Source organism: Dermacentor albipictus, chromosome 10 (assembly GCF_038994185.2).
Source record: "Dermacentor albipictus isolate Rhodes 1998 colony chromosome 10, USDA_Dalb.pri_finalv2, whole genome shotgun sequence".
NCBI classification, from domain to species: Eukaryota; Metazoa; Arthropoda; class Arachnida; order Ixodida; family Ixodidae; genus Dermacentor; species Dermacentor albipictus.
In genome coordinates, this window is record NC_091830.1 from 38296717 (window position 1) to 38317288 (window position 20572).

At 45.8% G+C, this 20572-nt stretch overlaps 1 protein-coding gene across 4 annotated transcripts; it reads left to right on the forward strand.

The window, feature by feature from the left end:
- The first annotated feature begins 5085 nt into the window (after positions 1 to 5085).
- Positions 5086 to 14951, forward strand: LOC135911878 (uncharacterized). 4 transcript variants are annotated; one of them, XM_070527387.1, is made up of 3 exons: positions 6903 to 7131; positions 11854 to 11981; positions 13048 to 14951. In XM_070527387.1, exon 3 carries the CDS (start codon positions 13115 to 13117, stop codon positions 14771 to 14773), a length of 1659 nt encoding a protein of 552 aa, XP_070383488.1. In that variant the 5' UTR covers positions 6903 to 7131; positions 11854 to 11981; positions 13048 to 13114; the 3' UTR covers positions 14774 to 14951. The 4 variants fall into 4 exon arrangements, with proteins under 4 accessions (XP_065300284.1, XP_070383488.1, XP_065300282.1 ...); XM_065444212.2 differs by lacking the exons at positions 6903 to 7131; positions 11854 to 11981 and adding an exon at positions 5086 to 5185; XM_065444210.2 differs by lacking the exon at positions 11854 to 11981 and having other exon boundaries at positions 6904 to 7131.
- Positions 14952 to 20572: the final 5621 nt, after the last annotated feature.

Below are 20572 nucleotides of genomic sequence, written 5' to 3' on the forward strand. Positions count from 1 at the left end.
TCGGAGAACCAAATAGGATGGCTGACATTGTAGTTGACATTAAGAGAAAAAAAAAAAGCTGTGCAGGTCATGGAATTCGTAGCGTAGGTAATCAGTAGACCATTAGAGTTACAAATGGGTGCCAAGGAAAGGCACGCAGAGCAGAGGCCTGCAGAAAATTAGGTGGGGTGAATAAATTAGGAAATTCGCAGCTGCAAGTTCAAATCACCTAGCGCAAGACGGGGCTAATTGGAGATCAGAGGGAGAGTTCTTTGAAACTGCTGTGCATGTAAACATCTGCTGCTGCTGTGCCTGATGATGATTATTATTATGACGACTCTGGATAAATCTCTATGAATTATTTCCCTGGTTCCAAAAATATGTAACCTGGGCTATGCCTTGGACTCTTCTTTATTATCGCCGGCACACGCTTTCCCTGGGCCAATCCTGTAATAAGTTTCAAAGTTTTATTTAGCGCAATATCTCAGCGCCAGCATGCCATTTAGAGGGGAGGGGTTACACACTGCACAATTTTAAATAAATAAATATGTACAGCTATCTGACGAGCATGAAAAACAACAACCTGACATAGTGCGTGAAATAACGATCGTAAAATACTTGATGATGAAAATGTAAAAAAAAAACTAGAGTAAGTAGAAGGCAGTGTTTAAATTAATGGTCGCAACGTAGTCTGTTAAACGATTTCAATCTGAAATTGTGCGCGAAAAAAAAAAGTCAGTGCCCCTGCACTATGTGAAGGATGACCAGCCAAGCTGTGTATGTGGGCCCCTCAATGGTGAACTGCACCTCCGCCACACTATCTTCGGGATCGGCCCACGTATGGCGAATACTTAACGCCTGCTTCAACTACACCGCGAGTAGGCCAGGTATTGCACTATCATCGGGACCAGCCCATGTACGGGGAGTGCTTAACGCCTGCTTCACCTCCGCCGCGGATAGGCCGGGCATTGCACTGTCTTCAGGATTGGCCCACCTATAAAAAGTTGCTGGGCTATGTCGACGGAGACTATGTCCGCCAGAACCTGGACTCCCTATAAGCAGCTTCGCTGTAAAAAAGAAAATTCTAAACGTCTCTGCTCAGCACTTGCCTTCTCTGACCTTGTTTGCGTAATCGATTCGTGGAGAGACGTAATGGTGTAGAAATACGTCTATGCTGGTGCTGAAAGAAAAAAAACTATATATTGTGAAACATTTTATCCTCAAAATATTCCCCCGCTTTTCGAGCGTATCTCATCCAAGGGTCCTGCTGCAAGTCCGCCTCTAATTGTTACGTACAAACGTTTAGGCTAGGTTGTCAACCTTTTTTTGTTGTTTCATTACTTTTTTTAGCCTTAGGTCCCATATTGTACAAGCGTACTTAAGAATGGACCGGACATTAATGTGTTACAGTAGCTGCTTAGTTTCCATTGTGGATTGTCTTGCGTTTGTCAGCAGAAAAACATGAAACTTTACAGGCTTTGGCTGTGACCTAACGTATAGTGTAGTTCCATGATAAATATATTGATAAAAACACGCGTAGATATTTAAATTCGTTTAGCGGAGTAATTTAGTCGTCATTTATATTACAATTAAACTCATGAGTATTTTTTTAGTGTAAATTACATTCTTTGTCTTCTCAAAATTTATAATGAGCATCTTCCAAGTGTCGCACTAATGAACTACTTCGTCTGGGTCATCTTGCAAAGAAATGCGGTCACTTGGGTTTCACATTACTCCATAAAGTGCAGTCGTCTGCAAAGAACCGCTCGGGAGATGAGATCGTTACTGATATCATTCGTAAATAATAACAACAGGTGAAACCAACGCCACCTAGATAGCACAAGGCTCGTTGAATCCGGTCCATGGTACTTGGCCCGAATACCATGGAATCTAATGGGGATGCTCCCGAGTAAGCCGCGGTGGTTTTGACGTCACCGCCTTCGTCATGTCAGCCTTGCCAATGGGAATTTCGTGCCACATAGCATGACGTCATGGATCGCAATGAGCAGGCCTTGTGCATTTTAGGTATGGTATTGTCCGAACACTGGACCTAAACCTGAAGTCACGCTAACCTCGACGCGAGTGCGTTGAGACACACGGCGTGTTTTGATTTGGCTTTACCGAGGCGCTGTTAGAACGCAGGCCAGAGTTTGCGCGGATGAGGAACGCATGGATAAGACAGGCCTGCGATAGCGAGGGTGATTTGGAGCCACGGTGATGCCTGCTTCGCTCACGCGACACCTGGCGCGCTACATCGGCAGCGGGTAGGCGCCCTCGTGACGTGGCGTCGCAGCCAATGGGAATTTAGGTGCCCTTTCGGTGCTACAGACGCCGGACGCAGGATTTTTTGCTCAACAAGTCATTTGACGCTTTAGCATCAAAAGCCATCTTTGGCCCGCTAAATCACTGTCTTTATTTTCACCGTTTCTCGTACGAACGCATCGTTCCTTATGGGGGATGGGTCCGTTGTATATGCAGCCTAAGCTCGTTGCGTGCGCTTTCTAACTTTGCTCACTTCCTTCGCACGCCACGGCTTACTTTTGCTGCGCCCTGTAGTCATTGTACACGAAGGCACGCATATTAGCGCAGCTCAAATCGCTTTGCTTTAAGTATGCTTCACAATTCATGCCGAGCATTTGGTTCAGCCAGTGTCTCAAACAATAAAAATCGAGTGATTGAGAGATGTTACTTGTGCAAACTTTTGAATAATTATATATTAGCCTGCCACCAGTGTTTCATGTTCTTATGTAATTTATATTTCTTTCGCATGAGACAGAACTGTGATTGCTTATTCCAGGCATTACTAGAGTAGACGTGGCAGCTGAAGGCGTGTGAGTAAAGAGTAGATCTTGTATGTAGCAGTATGTAGTATGTATTGCAGTGGCCAGCACCTCTGGGCACCAAGGACTAGAGTTCAGTATGCTAGGGTAACGTTTTTGTTTTATTTGACCGGAGATATTCCTGACCTTGTTCCAAATTCTCATGGGGTCTTATTTATCTAAAAAATAAATACTAATATCAACTACATTTCGCGTACCTTATTCACTATGAAGCTCATTTCCGTAGTTTTCAAACTCGAATAACAATAATGTCACGTGTTTTTATGAAGGCATTGTGCATGCTGTTCCTCCTATTTTCTTGAATAAGTGATTAGTTATCCAATGTCTTCCTTTTCATTAACGTTTCATCTACTACACGGATTCCGGGATAGCTGCATCGTAACATTTTTGAACCTTACAGATGAATAGGTGGTACGCCTACCTAGGATCTCTGTCTTGTAAAACGTGTTTTCAATTTGTTTTATTATTTTAGCATAGGTTCGTTTGTTTGATGTCCCTGCACTTTTACCTTCGCTTCATGACCATCACTGGAAGAGGGAAGGGTGCAGAAAAACGTCATATATTTCTATATTCTATGGTCCGCATTCCAGCAACTCGTTGTAGAAAGTGTGCATTTGTGAAACGTACGTCAAACCAAGTCGGGGTTTGTGCTACCATTCCAGTTGCTTTTGGACATTACCATTTTGCAAGCAAAGTAATTTGCGAGTACTACAGTTGGCCATGACGACGCGTCCTGTGATAACACGCCTGTATTTGTTACGAGGAAAGATATTCCCTCCTGACGCCCAAACAACTTTCCACCGCGTTTTCTTTTCACGGCTGCCCTGAGGAGATGCTTCCCATGTTTCAAAAAACGCTGAATGTCTGATGTTTCAGAGGACGTCTGACTGCCCAAAGCCTTGCTATCAGTCCTGACTTTCTTAGACTTGCTTACTACAGCAACATTCTTTGTCTTGCGCACAAATAGGACGATTATTTCACTTCGATCATGGCCAGCAGTCGACACCCGGCGACAAATATCGACCTCGTCTTCACGCAACACCTCTTGAGTTATTTCTTAGTAAGTGATGGCTCCGATGTTCTTAATGCTTATATATAGCTTCAAGTGGCTCACCATCGTGCAGAACCCACTTAATTCCCAAATTATTTTGGCCGTAGATATTGCTCAACGTCCTCCATCCTGCAGTGCAGTTATTTTAACGCTAAATCCATGCAATATGTGCCCAGAAAAACAGGCTACACTCAAAGCACAACGATAGCGGTGAACACAGTTGGTGATCGTTGAAAATATGCCGGTCAAGCGCGTCGGATTTCATACATGAGTCATCTAAGCTCATGGGTCATCGCGTGTCTTCGAGAAAGTATATATACAACACAATTCTCGTTGCACACACAGAGTACGCAAGCTTCAGAGACAACAGGCAACAGATTAAAGCATCGATAACATTCCAGTAAGTTCCATTCTTGCAGGCGCTTCTTGCGCGGAGCGATAACTTTTAGTGGGTGAAATGCAGTTCCCCAGGAATGGATAAATAAGTACACGTGTCGGTATAAACGAAAACGCTGCGTGAAGTAACGCGTGCGGAAGCTTGAAATTGAACGACTGAAAGCTGAGCATAGACGCGGCAGGTGCCGATACGGCCCGTTATGCCTGGCAACCATCTGCCGCGGCGTGCCCTAATTTTGTCATACCCTGCGTCACGGGTTGCTTCTGTGTGACTTAGCCGCGGGGCGAGCTCGGTCTTGATATTGCCTGGATGAGTGTTGAAATTCTATGATGAATATCTCGACTTGGGTACTCGCCTTGCTCAGGGATGCGCTTGCAATATCGCCATGTTTTCAACGCTCATAGCGTTTGTATCAAGAATGGGTACAGGCGAGAAAAAAAAAAAAGAAAAGCCGCCTGGTATCTGCAGATACACTGGTCTCGATGTTGGTGCGAAATGGCTCGCCTTCGTATTTTTGCGCTGTGGTGTCGCGACAAAGTACAGCGGGCCTGCTCGCACTGTCGGGAGCAGAGTAAACGAAACGAACCCCTGCAAGCGCATGCCGAACTGCGCCATCGGGACACCTAGCGTCGCGGCTCTTGGGCTTATCGGACTAAAGGCTCACTGCCGTGAGCGTTGTCCTTATGATTTACGCTATCGCTTTCTCATCAGTACTCAGATATCGGTAACACCGCGGTGAACCCGCGCTGACGTCACGTGGCTGCTGCTTAGGGCCGAGCCAGCTCAGCTTACATGGCGGTCGAAAGCGGCGGCTCGCGTAGAACTCGGAAAGCGATAGCGAGAATCATCCGGGAAACATATGCCATTCCGGCTAGTAATTCAGGATGGGCACAGGCACCGTGGTAGTCTCGATATCAGGTGAGCATAAGCGTCGCGGTGTTAGCTGTCGCGTTGATGCAGTTCTGTAGCTCTGCATTTGCAAGCGTTCATTTCATTCACCACAGTACGCAAGTCACTTTTGTAAGTTGCTGAGCAACTGTTTTTCTTGGCGCGACAAATATATCTAGCGTCCATGACAGGATCGCCGAGTGTGGATTTGCTGGTAACGCGAAAAAAGAAAACTAAGAAAAGCCGTGCGAAGGACCAGCTCTATCAAAAGTAACTAACACAAACTCTTAAATAGCGGAAATGCTTCCTAAATTATAGTGAAATGGCTTTTGCCTGTCAACAGCACAAAAGCGTAAGTAAGCGTTGCAATTGAAGTATCAGAAATAAATCGCCACGAGTCGGCTAAGTGTTGCACTGCGTCCAATATTGTCGCACGCTGCTTAAACCAGCGACCTTAACAGATTGATTCACTTTGCGGATGGCAGTTTCTCGTCGTTGTGTTCAAGGGGCGTTAGGTGCCTGTCCAACGACCTGACTTCGTGAGCGTACCAATTGCGGGAGAGACAGCTGCAGAGAAGGGTAGCCCTGCGCTTCCTAGCTTCTCTTCTACCCTTCAAGACCTTGCTGCGTGAATCGTCATTGCGTTTCTTCCGTTTCACGGAACTGAATGTATAGCGTCAAAGTACGTAGCTGTGGAGCATTTTATTTCGTTGCATTGCGGCCAACGGCTCCACCTGCACAAGTTTAGCAGCATCGCGAAGCGAGACGTAGTTTTGTTTTTCTTGAAACGCATGGGCTTCTCCTTATTGTGCGGAATGTAGAAGTCTGTAGTGTATATTTATTCTAATTTTTTGGTATGTGTGTTCAGTCTGTCTTGATATTGCCTGGATGAGTGTTGAAATTCTATGATGAATATCTCGACTTAGGTGCTCGCCTTGCTCAGGAACTCGTTTGCAATATCGCCATCTTTTCAACGCTCCTAGCGTTTGTATCAAGAATGTGTACAGGCAAGAAAAATCGCCCGCTGTACACGGTATGTTACCCTCTCTTCCGTCTAGAGTAGCGAACCGGACGTCCATTTGATTAATCTCCCTACTTTGTTTCTCTCTATCTCTCTCATTTTTATGCTATGAGGATTGCTTTACTAGTAAGCCACCCAAGTGTTGTGAAAATTGCCAGCCAATTTTTTTGGCGTGGCTTATCTCTGCGGTGGTTTTTATGATCATGCCAAACGTCAGTAAGAGCATTACAAATGCATTGAAAATGCTGCTTAAATGAGGACGACTTCAGGATCTCTTCGCACTGGCTGATTAAGAAGAATGAACACAAATTTGTATTGATCAGTGACTGTAGAGAAGGAAATGCAACATTGCAATATTACAAATAGCAAGAATTTAACGGGTTGAGTCACTTCAAAGGCGGGAGCACTTTAACCACATAGGCTCTTAAACAAAATGCCTTTAGGTCGTATCTTGCCACACAATTATAATGAACGGTCTTGCTTGCATTTTCTTTCTTGAAAACGCTGCGCTCGCTAATTCCCTGTCTAGAATGCTACGTCACTTTGATAACGTGCATGCCGTTCGTGACTTGTATGTACCGGGCTCGCAGCGTGAAAGAAAGGAAATGCGCACAAGACAGATGACGATGACCGTTGTGTGGCAAGATACGACCCAAGGAATGTAATTTTACTTAAGGGTGTATACAAGTAGCTATCATTCATTTGCTGGGAGCAGAGATAATCACTATCTCAAGTTACCCGCCATGCTATAGTTGTGACGTAATAAAGTGACGTGACACTTGTGTGAGCACGTGGCCAGTCAATCGGCGAGCAGGCGTTGCCCATCAAGGCCGGAATTCAAGCGGTGTTTCGTTTCGCTCTTACCTGTAAAGTTCGTCGCCGGATGGTTACCGCAAAGCTCGGCCGCATTCCCTGCGGTCTCAAGAAGAGGACATTTCTTCTAGCGCGATCGCAGGTAAGTCTTTTATATCTTTGCGAAGGAAAGGGCTGAGAGGTGCTAACGTGGGTCGGTTGATTGTCTAGTAGCACATGCTCGAGATGAACGAAACGTTTATTTAAAAATCAGTAGCCAGCTTTACGTGTTCTTGCTAAAGACAAATGCCATATATTCAGTTTGCAATCTTTGACGAGATCGTCCAGACGCACTTCGCTTGACGTGTCGTGCGGTAAATGGTATGTCCTCGAATACCTTAAAATGTGTGTACTTCGCCTCATCAACATCGCGCAGTGCTTTGAAGGCTCATTGGCTTATAGCACCGGCCCAGGCAGACCGAGAAGCCGCTTACGCAACGCTTATTGGCTGAAAGCACCGGCTCGGGCAGTCACGGACTGGACTGGCAGAAACGGCTAATAGATGAGTTCACCTACACCGGCTGCACCTATGCATCAGTTAGGAACTTTAACAGGAAACTTGAATGATGAGTACCTAGAAGCCCTTCTTTTGTCTTGCGATGTCAATTCAAGGTAACGCTGTCGATGGGGCTCGTCAATAGACGTCGCAGTGCTGTAGTGATGATGCGCTAGCGCGGGTAGTGCGCTTAGTGGTTGAATGGGCAATACCGCACCCCTCGACGACGGCTTGCTCTGATTCAGGCAGTCCGATCTCGAAGGCTATGCCCCGAAATCTATCGCATGTGCCTGAAAGACGTCATGACCACCATGTTTGAAATACCAAACGGATTTGCAGTACGAGGTGGTCCGAGATACGGCAGCGCATGCGGCGTGTCCCCTTTTATTCGCGGAAGCCATTATGCCCATCATGTTACACATACATGTGTCGCGTTTCGTAGGTATACGTTGTTGATGATGACGTATTGACGCATTGTCTCGTTTGAGCTTTGACTTTGTAACTTAAAGGAATATGTAAAGAATATTAGCTTAATAAGTAAATAACTTAAGTAACTTAAAGGAATATTACGTGTACTTCTCTTGAGCGTCGCTATATGTTTTCTTGGACCAGTATCACGGATAAGCCCTGTAATCAAGATTCCGCTGTGGGGGCGCTACCTTCCCAAAACATAATACGTAACATTTGCTAGAACAAGGACAACCTTACTGGGACGCTTCTCCGCGGCTTTTGGTTTTTACATGCTTTTCTCCCTCTTTCCACGCAACTCTACGAGAGCAAAGTTGTCGTTACCCTAAGTGCAACCTATACACTGCGATCAATTTTTGCTTAAGTGGCGCCACCATAGTTTTCTTCAGGATTGCACGCGAATGGACAGGCGTTGTATATGTAGTACACGAGGCTGTGGCGTGGGTAAGTTGATTATTTTTCGCGCGCTTGTTGGAACGTCCTGTATGCATGTGGCAACTAAAGCGCTCGAATTTTCCGACGTAACAGCGGCTCCCTAACACGGTAGTGCGATTGGATGAAGCAGTTATTCGGCTTTTGCTGTTTCGGAACGCGTTCTGATCCCGAAACCACGTCGCAAGCTTTGCTGCGTCGACAACCGCGCGTTTCATCCGTGGCCGCTCCCCGACGCACACGAACGCGGGTGTTTCAGCGATATTGCGCTCCGCGAACTTATTGCCGCTGTATTTGTAGAGCGTTTCATGAAAACGGTGATACAGGCTTGTCGATTTCGTGGTGATCGTACGCGCAGCGTGACTCAAATGTGCAGACTTGTGATCTGTTGGCTCACGTGCTCCCTGCCGGCGTCGAGCATTGACTGAAAGCCGCGGGTATTTGTTTTGCCTGACGAGATGATTTCTGTCGTTGCCACATAAAGGCGTTGCGTCTGGCTCAGGAAGAAGCAGTCGGCAGGGCCCGCTGAGCGCTTGTTGCTCGTATCTAGCGTTCGTCAAAGAACCACTGTAACTTGATTGCTAAAGCAGTGCCACGTGACCTGGTACGTACAGTGCGGTCTGGTGTTAAAGGAGGAACACGTGAATGTAGAGCGCGCGCGTGTATTTTTCTCCCTAGCTGATGTAAAGCGACCTGGCTTTGCAGAAGTTAATTTTTATTCGATGGCAATGGACCAGTACAACTGACCTTTCTGCACGCCTATGTGGTGCAGTGACAGCTGCAGTGAGCTCTGTTCATAGCGTCATCACAGTGGGATCCGTACATCGGAATATTTCGTTTAAAGCGTTGAACGCATTGTGCTCGTGGATATTGCAAACATTTGTGCACCTTAAAGCAGGGTGCCCATTAAGCGTGCACCGTTTTGATCTGTCCCGTGTGCTTTTTACCCGCGTTGCTGTTTGAGTCGCTCGTGTTTCAGATGAAGCAATTAGCCTTCGCGAAGCAAGTACCAGCCAGTTGGACTGGCTCACTGTTTATGGCGTTGACTTGCAGAGTAGCAGTAATTGGTTGCTTATTTAAAAAAATAAAGGCGATAGCAAGGGGCTAAGCACGGCCGCGCTGGAGCACTGCGTTCCGCACGTAGCAGTCAACGCTGAGGAAGCTACGCAAGAAATGTGGTCAAGTTATCACTCCGCGCGTTCCGTCCCCATGCTTCGCTGGGCGCCAACGTCGTTCGCTCCCGCGAGCATTCACCTGAGGCTCCTCGTGACGTGAAGAGTGGACTTGTTACGGGTCAAGGAAAGACACGATAAACGAATGGGAGACGAGGAATACGGAGGGGCAAAGTCAGCTGGAGGGGAAGCGATCGTCGATAGAATAGGTGATTTTTCCTTGTGTGCTGTGCTTGTTAGAATGTTTCCTTCTAATACATTTTAGTTGAGATTCAACGACCTAACCCGTCGTTTGCTATCATTTGCCCTTGTCTTTCGCTCGCTTTCACCTTGCATAAAGCATACTCGTGCGCTTATTGTAACCCCTTTAGCGTACCCTGCTTCAGCAATAAGTGTTCGTAGCGAGGTTATTTGCGTCGTCGCATTTTCTTTTTCCATGTTATTTTCTGCTGCAACGCTGTCTGCATTTTGCAGTATTTCTTATTTAAAGCTACATGTGATAATCATCGCCAGCATTAGGGTGACGGAGCTCCTGTATTTATAAGTTAGCGAAGAAGAAGAGGTTAGAGTATCGCAATGTTTTACATGAGGTTCTTCCACCTTGCAGAGAAACAAAATATCTTTTTTTTTCTCTTGTTTCATGGATGTTTTAAAGGGAGTGATACGTTACGATCTTGAAACAGAGTCATAAAAAAGAAAGAAGAGCAGGAACAGTGCGAAGGCAAATCTTCGCTACGACGGGGACAATATGCATTTATTAGTGAACCACGTCCATTTTTTGAGAACACGTGGTCACGGTTGCATATCCCACAAGTTGTATTTGTGCAAGCACAATTAACACCTTTAAATGTTAGCCTTAGAGAAATAATTCCGCTTCATAGCTCTACAGGATCGCTCAAAATTGAATTTGCAGACATTTTTCCTAACAATGCAAAATTTCTGCCCACAACATATTTGAATGACCGTTTACAAGAATATTTGGCCCGTTTCAAAATAATTGTAATAGCGACTGATGCTTCTTCGTGTGAAGAGAAGGCAGGCGTGGGTATCTACTCACCATCCCTTGATTGGTCTTTTTCACTTCGCCTACCAGATTACACATCAATTTTTCATGCCGAACTTTTGGCAATAGTTCTTGCCTTGAGGAAATTACCCGTTGATACTACAAGAGTTATTATTGTTAGAGATTCTCTATCTGTATGCAGCGCACTTACTGTGTCTACAAAATCGACAGCATTGAACACGTTTTCTTCATTAGCTCCGCCTCATTTAAACTTAGTCCATATGGTATGGGTCCCTGGCCACCGAGATATTCATATAAATGAAATAGCCGATTCCTTGGCCAGAGCTTCTTTAACAGGCCCTGTGCTATCCCTGCTGCCGGCAACGGCGCACGTCACTGCAGCCAGATACAGACAATTTTCTTTGAGCGAAGACAAAAAAGCCCTGTCATTAGCAAAATGCACAGATTTTTCGCCCCTAAATTATTCCTGGAACCGAAAATGGTGTCCTAACCGGAAATTCGAAGTTTCATTTACTAGGCTGCGTTGCCGTATTCCAACACTTAATTTTTACTTGCACCGGTCTGGTCTGGCGGTATCCCCTCAATGCTACCTCTGCAATGAACCCGAATCTATAGATCATTTTTTATTATCTTGTCGGCGATTTTCTGTTCAGCGAAAGCTATGTCTAGAAATTCCACTTCAAAATTTAGGATTACCTTTAAACAGCAGTACTATTCTCTCCCTTGCAGCAACAGTATTGGGATACAGCCACAGGAACATATGCCTAGCCATTTATAATTTTCTATACGGCACAAAAAGAATGCCTTGTTAATAGTTCTTCGTTTCCACAATTGATTTACTTTTACTTCAGTCTACGAAATTCAAAAAATATAAAAGCACAAATACACAGTTTAAATCCTTCTAGTATTGTTGTTCAAAAATTTAGCTTACCCAAGTCCATGTTTCTTTTAGTAATTTAGTTTTCCTATCAACGCAAGGTTTACAATAGTATTGATCACTAGTTTTACTCAGGTATTCACAGTTTATTTTTCATCTTGGATTACATATTTATTTTACTTTTTGTGTTCGTTATTTATTAACCAAATTCTTTTATTCATTCAATCATATTACCACCCGATTCGTGGCCTATCCCCCATAGTGGGTTTGTGCCATTTGTTGAGGTCTCATCATCATCATCATCATCATCATCAGCATGCGACCGTGCCACGTGATGGGAAGGCGGTCCTTTCTAGTGGCTGTCCTTGCGCGGTTGCCTCGGCTTCGCGGGCGAGATTTTCGGCGTCGCCTTCAGCGCGGATCCGGAATGCGACGGCCGACACCTCAAGACGCTACGAGTCTGTCTTGTGAAGTTCTGGAAACCGTGTGCGTATCGATTCTCGCTTGATTCAGTGCAATGACCACGCCATGGGCGACGCAACGGTGGCGCCGGAGGAGTATAGCATGAAAATGTTTATCATCTGCTAACTTCATGCTTCCTTCAGGGCGTTTCGCTTACTACATGGCTTCTTGCGAAATTGTGTTCGCGTACTTAGAAGAATATCGAAAGCGTCTCGCGCACTGTGGTCTGAACATAGTTTGCACAAGCGTGCATTCAAGCTGCTAGAAAGGCACATTATGTACGCACGTAGAAGTTTGTACGGTCGCTATAGTGTAATCTGAAAATTAAAATCTGATATTCTGCTTGAAGCCTAAGCGTGTCAATCACCGGCTGCGGCGTTAGTGAAAAGCAAATCCAGTGAACCCATTAGTTGTGCCGCGTCTTCCCGTTACCGCTGGCAGGTGTGAAATTTGAATTCAAGGTGCCTTGGCGGCAATGTAATTAGCTGTGTTGCTATGGTTTCCACTGACTGTATCCGACGTGGATGCAAGAACTTCTGTATGTCACTCGCCGCAGTCGTTGTCACCACTCTTGTCTCTACCTGTAAACTGCAGCAGGCGTCCAGCACGGACTTAGTCCGCAAAGTGCGCCCAGATGAGTGAAATGTGGTCCGCCTCGCATGTGTGCCTGCTCGGAGGCACACAGGCGTCCAAAGTATTTGCGTGGTACCCTCAGGGATTCCATTGAGAGTGATTTTTTGCTGGGCCTCTAAGGAGAGACAGTCCCATACGAGATGTCGCCTTGCGGCACTGCCACAATCGCGGCAACATCGCTGTAAAAATGTTTGGCGCAATGCTGTCGGCAGTGTTGTAGTTCCAAGCAGGTGGCACATGAGCGCCTGCTTACTATGCTGTAAGATATGTGGTGTCGGAGAAACGAGAAATGCTCCTGCACGAATCTGAGCGAGAATGTCCTTTGTTATCCTTTCACATTCAGTCTGCGCATATTATGTCAACCAAAGAGAACACGTCTCATGAAAAAATACACGTCTTAAAAGCTAATCACACTGACTGCGCTTTTCCTTGCATCTGTTTTTTTTCTTTTCTAGGTGTTCAGCTGACGTCACTTGGAGCCGAAATACACGAGCTTTGCTGGTCTTGTGAACCAAGTTCGCCATGGAAAAGCGGTCTTCTTCAGAATCCTTAGGAACCATCGCAAGCCCGGATAGCCCGATGACACAATCAAATGTACAAGATTCTCGACGCATTGACACTCTTATTGGTGTAAGGAGCAGCCACGAGGACGGCCGCGTCGCGTTCACCGTTAGTGAGGTTGACAGCCGGGCATCAGGAAGCTGTACTGGCACAGGAGCGAGTGGCTCCGAGCTCCGTGACGTTGCCTTGCGTTCGGTCGAGGAAAGCGTGACGTGTCGCAGTGAAGCCCGCGCAATGGAATCGGAGGACCGTTTCTTCAGGGCAGAGGAAACGACACGTGAGCGCCGAGCGTCAGAATACAGCGGAGCGGAACCCGCGCACCGAAGTTCCTACGGGTCGGAGCGTCAGAGGACTACTTCTTACAGCAGTAAGTACAAAGCGAGAGCCTCAAGTGAGAGGCGCGAAAAGCGCAGCGAAAGTCCTCGAAGGCGTCGGCACGTCTATGAGCACTGGTCCCGTGAAGACTACGAGCGTCGCCGGCGTAACCTGAGGACGGCTTCGCTGCGCCACTTGGTGCGAAAGCGGTACTCCGCCTTGTCTTTCGGCGTCACCAGCGGTCAGTCGCGGTCAAACGCCTTGTACAGAAGGGCGCAGCGGCAGTCATCACGTCGAATGCCGGAGTCTAAGAGGTCGACTCTGGCGGATCGCCGCGACGTGCATCCCCGCCATCTACCTTCCGTCGAGCCCGTACGTCGCGAAAGCGATGGGGTGCGCGGCAGCGCAACGTCCAGTGGACCGCACGCGCCGGGAATGGCCACGTTGGCTGATCCTCCGGCCATTCTTGCAGTAAGCTGGACCTCGCAGTCTGAACGTATCATACCGGAGCTGCCGCTGGCAGGATACCACCTTGAGGACCCTCGCAAGGAAGACTACGCTCCCGGATTTCGTCGTGAACCGCGTCCGCAAGAATACAAATTAGTAAACCCAGCGTCGGTCTCTGAGGAACAGTACAAGATGCAGCAACCCCACGGTAGTGCTGCCGCACCCGTGGGACACCGAGGTGAGGTTTCCAGAGATGTTGAACACCCATCCATGGTTCGAGCACAGAGAGGCCGCCAGAGCTACATGTTGCCCTCAGAAAGCCACGAAAGGCATTTCGTGCCCCGTCCTGACTTGCGTCCTTGGCATTACCATTTTCAGGAGCATCCTAACTTTTGTCCAAGATGCCCAACATATGTGGGCTCCTTTGTAAGCTTTTGTGCGGGGGGTCCAAGGCCAGAGGAATCTCTTCTGAATTATTGTCCAAGATCATTTGAGAACACAGGGTCTTCGGAAGGAGTTTTACAGACTGGTGGCCTACATTTGGGAAATCCTTACGGCAGAGGCTCCCAGCCGGTCCTAGGATTTCAGCCACTGACATGGAGGGACGCTTCGAGGATGCGTCAACCGCTACGGGAGCAAGAGACGTGGTTGGACTATCCACATGAACTGGCGGATATTATATTCGAAGGAATGATTGATACATTAAGAGCACAGAGCGACGAAGTGGACGCATTGCGTGCCGAAATGAGAGAAGTGAGAAGCAGAGTGGCGAATTTTGTTGCTTCCGAAAAGAAGGCTCAGGATCAATCACGGGCTTTTATCGCTGCGGTGAAAGCACAAATGGACAAACCTAATTAGTGCTGTCAGGTTGATCTCCTTTTTTGAGGGTATCAGCCGTCTAATGATTTTCGACTTGCAAATCATTTTTCGCTTGTTGAGCCATGTAATATAATTTTTTTTTCACATTGGCACACACCGACAAAAAATGTTTCACGTAATGACATGCTAACGGAGAAATAAAGAATGGAGTGTGCAATTGTTGTCTAAGTTTCAACTTATGCTCAAGCGAGATATCAGCGCTGTTTCGAATAACAATTTTTCTTGGGGAACCAAGGGCGATGCAGGAAAACTACGGTGCATTTACACTTTTATAGTAGTAGTGTTAGAGGCTCACATCGCTGAAAATGCGCCATCGAGTCAGAAGCTGAAAAAAGCCTCTCATTACTGAAGAACCGAATTTCATTGCATGGTATTTGTTGCCGCAAGTTTACCGCTGTAAAATAGAACTGCGCAGGTACTAACCAAAACATCGAGCGTCGATGGTCTGAAAAGGGACTGAAATTTTTAGCATGTGTGCAACACACAACGGAATGACAAACATACTTTCACCTAAAGAGGCGGCAGCGGCAGGTGTCTGTTCAATAGACTATATCAGTCCGGTTAGAACCCTGTTTGGTCATACGTGTAATCTAAGTGAATCGTTTGATAAACTGAAATTTTGAGGGGCGCACAGGGTCAACATTGCAGTGAAATACGCGTGTATTCTATAAACGCTGTAGTTCACTTGGGAAAGTGTATCAACAGCACTTTATCCCCAGGCGCGTTCCTCCTCCGGCGTTCGCTTCCTTCATGGCGCCAAACAAAATGTCGCCGATTTCGCATACGGGACATGTACGCTGGCGCGTGGAACGTTCAAATCCGCCCAAATTGTGGAGCAGCGATGCAGTACCTGGCGCCATAATATGCAGTTAGACCTTGCGATCTGTCCTGTGGGATCAGTTGAAGTCTCATTCGCAAATTCACCCGAGCAATATCGTGTCGAGCGAAAATCACTTTGGTCGCTGATTTGCGGTTGAAGTCGCCTTCATTTGTGGAGGTAGTGCGCACCGGTGGTGAAGAAGCGGGGATGCGACTGTTCTTACCTGTCTTTAATATCGCTTCTTGGAACTGGCTTGGTTTATAATGGTGAGGTCGCCTGTAAACGGCAACCGCGGCCTGAATTATTGGAGTAAAGTCGGCGGCTTAGGAGCCCGACGTATGAATTTTCCCCCTGAAAAACATGTCAAATCTTGGCCGATCTACCACTGTGGGCTGCGCCATTGCACCGAGGAAAAAAAAAAAACTAATCAACTTGTTGTTCTTGAGTGTCCTGGCACAACTTTCGAGGACTAGATCGGGCGGTGCAAGGGTGCGTGTAACCTGTCGGTCGCCGACAAGCTCATGTGCCGCGCAAGGATGTCTTCGTCATCTATGTCCTCCGAAGCCACTGCAGACAGTAGCGTCGCTACAATGTCATTGATGAAGGAAGGGACTAAGAGCGAGCATCTCGCAACGCAAGTGAAGCAGATTGGGTCGGCCCAAGACGTATTTGTATCGCGGTAAGCTTTAATTTCTTCCACCGCCTTGCGGCTGCTGCATTCGCACGTTGCGACGGATAGGATAAATTCATAACGGAACTTTAGCGAACATGCAGGTAGAAAATGCGCAGGGTGGTTGGCAAGTAATGCGTGCGTGTGGATGGAAACCTACAGGGAACGCAGCACACTGAGTCGAGTGCGTCGGGCTGGGTCACGTGTTGCAATTGACTTTACCAACGTGAAAAAGCTACGTGTATGGCTAATGCTCGTAACGCGGTGTTCACTCTAGTTTCTTCTTCTACAGTTTATGCTCTTCATTTCGGGGCTGGTTTATTGAAGCGAAACCTGCCATGAGTAACCAGTTAAGAGCAAAAAACGAAATCCGGAAAGAAAGAATTTATAATGAGTCAACGGGAAGCTCATTACTTTTCGAAGCGAGATCAGGATGCCTTAGAACACGCACTTATAAAGCGAGGTACAAGAAGGAAGAAAAAGCATATGCTTGCTGCGGTAAAGCTAGGGAAACGAAGGAGTATGTTGTATTAGAAAGCGAAGATATCTGTCCAGCGGTTGATTTAGCCACCACTAGACTCCTTTAAGCCCTTGGGTTCAGTGAGAGCAATGGGCAAGTCCGCATGTCCGCAATGGAGATTAGTAAGAGGCGATTGGAAGATTGGTGGAAAAAAAGTAGGTAAACGCAAAAAACGCAGATGTACAAAAACAAAGTTCACAATAGGTGTTCAGAAAATCTGGTTATGGGAATTCATCGTGCGTTTTTTTTTCGTTTTTTTCACCTAGGTAGGACATTAGTCAGTATAATAGCTTGGTGGCGCAACCTGCCGCCCCATTCCAAAGGGGACGATCAATCAATCAATCAATCAATCAATCAATCAATCAATCAATCAATCAATCAATCAATCAATCAATCAATCAATCAATCAATTAATCAATCAATCAATTAATCAATCAATCAATCAATCAATCAATCAACCATGTTACCGCATTACGGGTTTCTGAGCGTTTCTCTGCCTTGCATTTCGGAGGTCACGTGCAGGCTTCGCGGCGGCAGTGCTAGAAGGCGCCGAGTGTTTTTGGGGAATCGCGAAAGAGAAGTCCCGCTTCAGCACATGCCTCATACATAACTCAATTCGGCGGTGGCGATACTCTGTGTCGCTGTATTGATTAAGTGCGAACGCATCACCATCGGGTATCAACGTGAGATAGGTTCTGCCGCATAATTTTTTACTCTACGCAAGGATGGCAATGTTAGGCGCGCGGGTAAAAACGGTTGCAAACATTAACCAATTATACTATGCCATGTTTTCATTAAATGCGGGTTCAGCAAGCGATCCCTTTTGACCGAATATCAATACTTTGGAAGTCAAAAGTGCCTTTCCATTCATTTATTTTCTGGAGTTTAGCTCAAGACTTCTCACGGTTTTTTTTTCATAGCGGAGGGGAGGGGGTAGGAGTGAAGTATATCACTCATCATACAAAGCATATGTTTTATAGGGAATGATATTGTGTGCCAAAAGCTTTACGCATGTGCATTACTGGTTCGGAACAATCTGATACGCCTTTCTGATGTACTCGCAAAAAGTATTGATGGCTATATTTGTCGTAATGCATATGACCTCTGAAATGGTGCTTCATAGTTCCGCATCGCTCATTTGCATTCTATATAAACATCACGTTTTGCAACCGTTCACAGTTGCTTGCAGAGCAACCAGAATGAATCTTGTCTTCTAATAGCTTGTGAAATGTAGGCATCATTAGAGATGCGATGGAAATGTGCAGCTGGGAACTGAATGTACAGTCGACCAAAAACGTTTACGGACCAAGAGACCTGACAAAAGCGGAATATCTCCGCAGCTTCGAAATGCAGCCTGGTATTCCCATTTCCAGCCTTTACTGGTACATGCGAACAACATTGTGATGTACGGTTTTACTGGCTACTTTTAAAGGCAGCTCGTATACTTAGCATTTTCTGAGACCCCGTGGTCCGTAAACTTTTTTCGTCGACTGTACGTGACGACACATTCTATGAAACACGTTTACTTGAAAAAAATAATTCGTAGGCATAGCGAACTTTAGTTAGTTTTATAAGGTGGGAACATGATGAAATGTATTATTCAGATGACAGCTTAGCTTAATGAGCGCCTGGCCTGTGTCTTTCTTCGTCAATATCAGTTGTGCTTTTTTCAAGCGCTAAAGCGGATTGTTTTTAAGAAGTGCCTGCGTGAAAAATATTTGATTAAGCTTTACAGCACTCGTTAAGAAAACTTGTACCTTTGGGAACAAGCTTGTTTCTCTAGTATATGTAACGTTTTCGTCTTATCAAACATGTAATTTCCAATGAAAACGCATTCGAGTTTGATAACTGGGGTGCTTTTGCCAATTGATTTTTGAACCTCCTGCGAATCAGTTTAATCTTTTAGTAGCTTTCAGGCAATTGATAACTGGTTAAGCGAAACGCATGGTCTCAGTGAAGGTTTGTATTCTACATGAAGGTAAAAGGCCCCCCTGATCTAGCGCCGACCACGTTTTCACAACTCGGCATTTGTTTACTCTTTTGCCGTGAACTCTCACTGATATGTTGTGTGTACAGAGCATGAAACCTATGTTTTCTAAAATGCTTTTGGCGTGCTTGAAATACGCTGAGTGGAGTGCGACAGCAATATTCTTATCATCACATTCGCACGTACCTCAGAACGCTATAATTTGAACTAGTTATGCATTTCGCTATGACAACTGTACTACGTCCACGAAAACCAACCCTTTTCCCCCTATAGAATAAAAAAAGATAGCAAGTTTGATTCATCTTAGCCAGAAGAATTATGGGAAAGGTGTAATACCCATATAATAAAAAGGCATCAAATAGAGCGATCAGTAGACATACGTGTGCTATTCACTTTCAGAAAATCATTGTATGTAGGCAAAAAAGAGCCTTATCATCTGCAATATGGTTCGGATGCTTGTTTTGAGCTTGTTTTTTCATTTAAACGTTCGCTCTTCTGTATGTTGCATGCGTGATTCCAAATAATCTATGCACTGTTCACTCATTTGGGTAAGTGCCTGCAGCCTCGGCCTATAGGGGTATGAGCCAGTGATGATGATAGTTTTAAGTAGACGTTATGCCACGAAGAAATCCCGGGATCCTAGCCATAGACAGCTTCAAGTTGTTGCAGATGCTTGCCCAGCATTGTTGCCAATGTAAAGCAGCTGTCCTTGTCGCTTCACTTTTGTTTGCAGGTAATTAAAACAGTAGTAGGCATTGAATCTTATTTGCTAATATACTGTTTTTGATATGTCTAAAATAGGACAAACATCGATGCAAGCACGTATCGAAACACACAGAGGGACATGAGGCTGTTTTGGAAGTGCCTGTACCACAAAAGACAAATTAGCTTTAGCTGTAGGAAATATTGTCAACGCGAAAGATCTCCAATGCTTGCGCGATGCACCTTGGACGTTATAAGTAGAAGTCACTCTGTTGAGTTCAGCATCTGCCTCTCTATATTTTAGAATGCAGTATGTCTGTCTGACTTCACAGAAATTGCGCGAAGCGCAACAGTGGCACGGACTTAAAGTTTTCTTCGTGAAAAGGTTGCATGCTTTAACAGATGATGAATATGCAGAGATTTAAGATGTTGACTACACTGGATACTGCTCATGAGTTTGTGTGACATTCTCACTAATCATAATATCAACCTAATTTTGGCAATGCTAGCGCTCAATACTAGCAATACCAGTATTGCTTGAACGCCACTACGCTGTTCAGTAACTACTGTCTATGTGCGCCTCTGCGAACGGAATGTTCATCAAGGAAGTCGTCGTTCCGGTTATCAGTGACGCGGTAAAAGTAAAAGTTCTTCATCGTACCTGAAGGTATCTCAGAAGGCCAAAAATAATTTGAAAAGTTTTTCTTTTTTTTGGAAGGGCTGTTAGGAGCTAGAAACCCCTTTTTATCGCCTACAGCAATTGAGCAGTCACAATTTGAAAGGTCGAAACAGTGTGGTTTCCGTGCGTCTGTATTTTCCGTTGCGCCGTGCCGTGCGTGAGTGTGGCCCCGCCATTGTCGCTGACGTGGTGTTGTTTCTTAGCCTTGGCGGTTTTCGCGCAGCGCGGCAAGCCTTGCACAAAATTTGGGGCCATTGGAAGTAATCAGGAAACGAAGTGTTGTCAGTTGTATCACGCACTTCGTAGAACATCAGTGTCGGAATCGTATAAATACGTGAAAGTCGACTAGCGATATTAGAGGACATTAGTTTATTTATCGCAGTCTTTACTTCAAGGCGGA